The 7,553-nt window shown below is 40.6% G+C and overlaps 1 protein-coding gene across 1 annotated transcript; it reads left to right on the forward strand.

Moving 5' to 3' along the window:
• The first annotated feature begins 2,617 nt into the window (after positions 1-2,617).
• LOC134202924 (islet cell autoantigen 1-like protein) lies at positions 2,618-4,628 on the forward strand. The gene is made up of 4 exons (XM_062677932.1): positions 2,618-2,812; positions 2,883-3,400; positions 3,492-3,749; positions 3,811-4,628. Exons 1-4 carry the CDS (start codon positions 2,749-2,751, stop codon positions 4,402-4,404), a joined length of 1,434 nt encoding a protein of 477 aa, XP_062533916.1. The 5' UTR covers positions 2,618-2,748; the 3' UTR covers positions 4,405-4,628.
• Positions 4,629-7,553: the final 2,925 nt, after the last annotated feature.

The following is a 7,553-nucleotide window of genomic DNA, read 5'->3' on the forward strand; positions in this document are numbered from 1 at the left end:
GCTTTTCGGGAGGGGAAATTTTCTCTCTCCGAGGTCGGGCCGATGACGGTTCGGAAAAAATTCCCGTTATCGGCCCGAAGTTGGAGAAGGCTTATCCCAGACAGAAAAAAACGAGTGGCTTGGCCGTTTTTTAGCGTGGACCTATACATATTTTGAAAATAACACGTACACTGAGGATAATCCGCACATATTTATTGGCGAAAATCCATAAAATTTAATTTTAAGATTTAAGTGTGCGCACATAACCATCCACTATCCCAGAACGCACTTAAAACAAATTAGTGTAATACATATCATGAGCAGCTGCACATATTTTCCATTAGCGCAAAACGAGTTTTATTAGCCGAACACATGAATCACAAATGCGTGGTTAACTGATCACAATCTATTAGTGTACACATATCTATTACGTGCAGATTATTCTGAGTGTAATAGGCCCAATCAAAAATTAGTTTTTTTCCAAGTAATTTAATTGAAGATGCGGAACATTTTTATACTATAAGTAGCTATTCGAGGATGCTATCGAAGGGTGTTAAAATTGAATTTGTTTACTTTTCATTGTAGGCCCTAATCAATTGTTAAGCGAGAATTAAGCGAATAAAAATGTTAACGGAACCGGTCAATATTTATTCAATACGAGATTAAATCGACAAAACGATTGTATCTATCAAGAAAACACCCCTAGTCATTGCTAAATACAGTGTTGCCATTGTCGCGTAAAAGTTATGCTTTTTTGAAATTTCGTGCTTTGTTTCGAATAATTTCGTATAATTATTATGAATGGAAACTTGGGACCATGCACAACACGGCCGAGCCATTGATGGAAACGATGGAAACAATAAAACCAACCAAACGGGGCCACATGGCAGCCATACACATGTTGTAACGGGAATGTGTGTAAATATTGAAGTGTAAATACCTTTAACGTCGTATGTGTTAAAAAAAAATTCTCAATCGATTTTGATTTTTTTTTTTAATAGACGATTGCACGAGCCAAAAACTCCATATAAAAAAAATTGTCAATGACGTCATGATGCAATGGTTCATAGGAACCTTATTGGCAGAAAAAAAACAAAGTTTTTTTATTAGTTCTGGAATTTTTAATAACAAATAACTAGACCGCATTCCGTGTCGATTGCAACGAGCAAATAGAATAATGCTTAGTGCTTAGTCGATTGGAATATATAACACTATGGGTATCCGAGCCTTCTATCATAAGTTCGGTTTTGGAGTGATCCTTTTGCCTTTACGTATACTTTGTATATGAGAAAGGCGAAAAGTTAATTAAATAAAGTATTTTATATCTATCCTTTGAGCCACGGAACTCTGTATCAATTAAATCATGATTTCAAATGCTGATCCGATCCAAGATATTTTTGTGTGGGAATTTTCTTTGGCATAAGAAAGTTTGTGATAGCCCCACAATAGGGAGAAAGGCCATTCGGACAGCAGTTCATGTTACTGTTACCAACGCTTAATTTACATTACAACCGAATCGCTTGGCACATGGTCAATATCTCAGCTCAGGTTTCTAAAAGTACAAAATATAGATTCGTTTAGTTAAAATGCGGCTATGTAATTAACGTTGAGGACGTAATAAGACTTCAAATTATGCTTGATATATCGTTAAAAATACGCTGGAGCAAATTCCTTGAACATGATGCCAGAGGAGTGAGGCTCTCATAATGAATAATACTAGGCTGAGATACGGTATTCCGACAGGAATTTCCGTCCGGCAATTACGCCCTAAAATGAGACAAAGTTTGCCTCCGTCTATGTTGAATCTTCTAGATCAACATTTGAAAAGGGCGTAACAGCCAAAATTTATTCCTTCTGATTCTTTGTCCACGTATATAGCTATATATGTAGACGAAGTATCAGGAGGAATAAATTTTGGCTGTTACGCCCTTTTCAAATGTTGGTCTAGTGTTGATTAATCTTAAAATAATCAATAAATATATTTATTGAAATTAAACGAAAAAGCAAATCCGCATTGGTTCCCTGTGCAATTACAATTGTTCTGTTCAATAACAGAGTAGCAACTTCGAAATGTAAGCTCATGCTCAAACACAAAATTGCACAAAAGTATTTATAAAAGGAAGAAATAATAACACAGAATAAATAAGAAAGAAAATACAAATAACCTTCCAGTTTATTTTTTTACTTAAAGGAATATTTCTTCGTGATCTTGCGGAATGTACGAATCCTGCGTACAAAAACACAAATTTGTAAATCGGAGCCTATTTTATTATTTATTCTAAACTTATTTGGTATACCTACCTACATACCTTTTTCACTTTATTTTATTCTGTAATATTATTTTCTGTTCGTAATTTATTTACAAACATTATTCTCAATTCTATTATATTGATTATTCCTTGCAATCTTCTACTGTGGTCTATTCTAAATTAGGTTATTGAGCATCATAAAGCATGAGAATAGCAAATGTTCAACTAACGGTCAATCAATCATCAACAGTGGATACAAATGTTCAAATTCTTATCGTAAAGCGGTGCTTCTGCGCACGTGTTTCGTCCTACCAAAGTGTGATAACAAGGGGAAGGTATTTCTCACCCGTGTCATCCACCGTTCCAGTTGTACAGAAGGCTGGAAAATCGATAAATGACTCCCTTTCTTGAGTTGTCAAAATACAACACACAGGAAGGCACAGAAGTTCACCTGTGAGAAGTTTTCCTGCTTTTCCGTTTATTTTTTCAAAATTTTGCTTTGTCGTTGCCTCGATTTAAAATGTTGAAGTCCGAATTCCAGCATCAATTTTGGGTCACCAAAAAGGCGGTCCAACGGAAGCTCGGTAGGCGTGTTGTAACTTGCAATATGTACTCGCACTGCTCTAATGACGACATTCTCTGTATTCGGTTTAGGCTCAAAAGAGGATGAAAATATAGTCGCTTCTGATGGAGAGCTCGACGCGAAAATTGAGCTATTCCAATCGGTGGCGGACAGTTCTCGGCAACTGTACCGCATCATCGACCAATATCAGGAAAGGGTATGCATACTAGCTCAGGAGGAAAACTCGTTGGGAAAATTCCTGCGCGAGGTCAGCAAGGAATGTCCCACCACGGGTAAACTGATGTCCAACACGGGCAAGGCAATCTCCTACTGTGGTCAGCAGCGTATTACGATTCGGGTGCCTTTGCTGCGACTGCATCATGATGTGCAAACTTTTAAGGGGCGTGCCGTGGTAGATACCCAGAAGACACTCCAACAGATGGAACGGGAACGCACCGAGTACCGGGCGGCGCTGAGCTGGATGAAATCGGTCAGCATACAGCTGGATCCGGACACTGGCAGGGGGCTGGAAAAATTTCGCAAGGCGCAGCGACACGTTAAGACGGCCAAGACGAAGTTCGACAAGTACTCGTTGGATTGTTTGGAGAAGGTAGGTGAAAACCTTGAACAATATTTAAAAATAATCAATATCGAATTGACTTCCTCTACGAAAAATGTTTTTAATGAGCGACTGGTTACAGATTGATCTGCTAGCAGCTGCTAGATGCAACATGTTCTCCCACGCGTTGGTGGGCTATCAGAACTCGATGCTTCAGTTTGCGAAGAAGAGCAACGAAACATACAAAACAGCACTAAAGAGCCTCTCAAAGGACCCGCACTACAACTTTTCCATTCTAAAGGAACTCACTCAAGCGAACCCCAATACCAAGGAGGAGGAAACAGAAGGTCAGGACCAAGTGGACAAACCGGCAGACGATGATCAAATGCTGTTCTTTCAGGTAATATTATTTATTTTCAAAATCCAAAAAATTGTAATCTAATCTATCAATTGTTTCGCAGGACGAATTCAAAGACGAAGATGTCGAAAAGAAACCAAATGAAACTAAACCGACAAGTTTCAATCCGGATGATGACGATCAACTTCTCTCGGAAAATCCTGCGGCAACAAACCTTCTGTCGGACATCCCTCAGCTTGACCTTAACAACGAACTGAAATCCCGAACTGACCCAACTTCGGCTTCTGCAGACCTACTCGGTCTAACCATGGACGATGAATTTTCCGACTTCCTTTCCTCACCGGCTCCGTTCATGCCATCGACTTTGCTCACAAATCCGGAAACCATCCTACCGTCCACCTTGGATCACATTTCCGATCTCGAGCAGTTCCCTACGTCGGCACCGATGAATCCGAAGTCCGAGAAGACATCAAGTGACATGTTTGGAAATTTCCTGTCCAGCATTTCCAGGAGTTCCAACGCGAATGGAGTGGTAGCATCTGGTCATGCGCCGGATGCGAAGAAATCTCACAAAGATGGCAGAACGGGTAAGGATCTCTCCGGATGGTATCAGCTGTTCGCCGAGTTGGATCCGCTTTCCAATCCGGACGCAATTCCGTCCAAGGCTGATGTGCCCACCAACAGTTTGGCGGCTTAGTTGGGTGGCAAAATCAAACCGAGTATATGATGAATGACGACTCGCAGAATCAAGATGTTATTACTATGCATTGTGTTATCTAATTATGATTCCGATAGATTACGATGGTGATGAGCTCGCAGGACTATGCGATGTTCTTTTTATTAATCATATGTATAAGCTTCTTTGAATGTATGTACAACTATCACGTGCTTCACTAATGGAAATCAATAAAAATTGCGTGAATGTGGAATACTAAAATAGGTAATTGCAAAGCATACACATTGTGAAAAACCATATCTCTAGGTATTGTTGTATCCGGTGTCCTGCATGACACTCTTCTATAGGTGGATAACAGGCGCGATAGCCCAACCCTGACGCCTGTTGTATTTGTAACTTAATGGTTTGATCGGGTGATGTGCGAGGTTCGAGTTTCAGGCGCATTCTAGAGTTCTTTTGAAATGCGTAGAGGCTTACGGCAAGATTATGGTCTTTCGTTTCTGCTACTCAACATCGCTTTGGAATGGCTAATACGAAAAGCAGACGTATTAACACGAGTGGTACAGACAATTTTCAATAAGTCCATCCAGCTATTTGGCTTCGCCGACGACATAGATATTATGGCACGTAACTTTGAGAAGATGGAGGAAGCCTATACATCAGACTGAGGAGTAGGGCGGGCCACACTTACACCTGTGTTCAGAATAATAGTAGCGGAAGCCGTTTTTCATACAAAATGATCAACTTTGACAAGCTGTAACTTTGCACCCCGATGATCGATTGAACTGAAATTTTGGCAGTGAACTACAAATATGATGAATAGCAGAATAATAGCAGCGGAAGCCGTTTTCCATACAAAATGGTCAACTTTGACAAGCTGTAACTTTGTACCCCGATGACCGATTGAGCTGAAATTTTGGCAGTGAACTACAAATATGATTAAATTTGCACATACTACGTATCATTTTTTTCTAATGACGCGTTCAAAAATTACGCACTAGGTAAAATTGTTCAAAATAATAGCAGTTTTTGTTTTGGAAATATCAGGAAAACAATTGATTGGAATGTTATCATGTTGAATTCAGGTGCTACGAGATACTAAGTTTATAATTTAAAAAATATAAATTGTTGACTTTGACATTTTAATTGGCCAATATAACAAAAATAAAAACTGCTATTTTTTTGAACAATTTGACCTAGTGCGTAATTTTTGAACGCGTCATTCGAAAAAAAATGATACGTAGTATGTGCAATCATATTTGTAGTTCACTGCCAAAATTTCAGCTCAATCGGTCATCGGGGTACAAAGTTACAGCTTGTCAAAGTTGACCATTTTGTATGGATAACGGCTTCCGCTGCTATTATTCTGAACACAGGTGTATATGAAAAAAAATCAAAATATTTTTTTCGAGACGTAAAGTCACAAGATCTGTGTGTTAAAATCTAACAGTGCAAAAGTACTAAAAATGAAGCTCCGAAGAGAAAAATAAAGAGAGTCAGTCGAACTTGAGCCGTGTACGTATGCGGAGGCAAATCAATCAGTGTATTCAATTCTTATCGTAATCAAGCCTATTTTATTCCTAATTCATTTATAGCCATAGTTTAAGATAAAGTGGCGACGAGAAGTGAAACGAATCCACCAATATTAAACTCAGACGAAAAAAAATCCAGCGTGAGTTTGGGTAAGCAAAATACCGAACAAAGCGCATTGTAGACAACCACTTGTACCGATGTGCTTTACTACAGATGTGGTCTGTAGTAAAAAATACCCTAAAGTAGTATTTGTTCAACGAAAATTCGCTCTTTTGAGAGAGAAGCTCTCAGCTGGGTTGCCGAAGATGGCCGAAGGCGATTACTGAGGAAAATGGACGTATATGATTTTCAATCAAACGCCTTATGAAAATTTGCCACAAGGAATCGATATAAATTTCAATATGTTGCCTTATGAATGATGATTTTCATTTGAAAAAAAGTGAAGTGCGGTAGACTGGGTTCGAACCATGGACGTCAGGGTCATGTGTAGACCCCACGCCCGTCGACGCTTGATTACTCGGGATGGTAACTGTGTATAAGAAGCACTGTTGGTGGAATAATCAGTCAAAGATTCATAAGGCGCCAGTTATGAATTTCGATAGTTAGATAAGACAGGTTACGCTACAGTCACGCTCAACTGGCCACTGGTAAACAGTTTGAGCTTGGAACTTTTAACTGCGATATCAGCAGCGTTAGATGATCTACTAAACAACAAATCGCGAGGAATGATTCAACATCAGTATGTTGAAGGGATATTTGAATTTTAGGTAGCCACTTGTGCAACACTTGTGTCATTATTTATTATTTATTCAGACTATGGCCGAAGTGGCCTGTGCGGTATATAAGAGTCTTCTCCATTCGGCTCGGTCCATGGCTACACGTCGCCAACCACGCAGTCTACGGAGGGTCCGCAAGTCATCTTCCACCTGATCGATCCACCTTGCCCGCTGCGCACCTCGCCTTCTTGTACCCGTCGGATCGCTGTCGAGAACCATTTTCACCGGGTTATTGTCCGACATTCTGGCTACGTGCCCGGCCCACCGCAGTCACCCGATTTTCGCGGTGTGGATGAACGATGGATGGTTCTCCCAGCAGCTGATGCAACTCGTGGTTCATGCGCCTCCTTCATGTACCGTCCGCCATCTGCACCCCACCATAGATGGTACGCAGCACTTTCCTTTCGAAAACTCCGAGTGCGCGTTGGTCCTCCACGAGCATCGTCCAGGTCTCGTGTCCGTAGAGAACTACCGGTCTTATAAGCGTTTTGTAGATAGTCAGTTTGGTACGGCGGCGAACTCTATTCGATCGGAGCGTCTTGCGGAGTCCAAAGTATGTACGATTTCCAGCCACTATACGTCTCCGAATTTCTCTGCTGGTATCATTTTCGGCAGTCACCAGTGAGCCCAAGTACACAAATTCTTCTACCACCTCGATTTCGTCACAACCGATGCCAACTCGCGGTGGGTGGCTCACATTGTCTTCTCTTGGACCTCTTCCTATCATGTACTTCGTCTTCGACGTGTTGATGACTAGTCCGATCCGCTTGGCTTCCCTCTTCAGTCTGATGTAGGCTTCCGGCATCTTCTCAAAGTTATTATTTATTTAATCAGACTAAGGCCGAAGTGGCCTGTGCGGTA

This window comes from Armigeres subalbatus, unplaced genomic scaffold (assembly GCF_024139115.2).
Source record: "Armigeres subalbatus isolate Guangzhou_Male unplaced genomic scaffold, GZ_Asu_2 Contig1522, whole genome shotgun sequence".
Taxonomy (NCBI): domain Eukaryota; kingdom Metazoa; phylum Arthropoda; class Insecta; order Diptera; family Culicidae; genus Armigeres; species Armigeres subalbatus.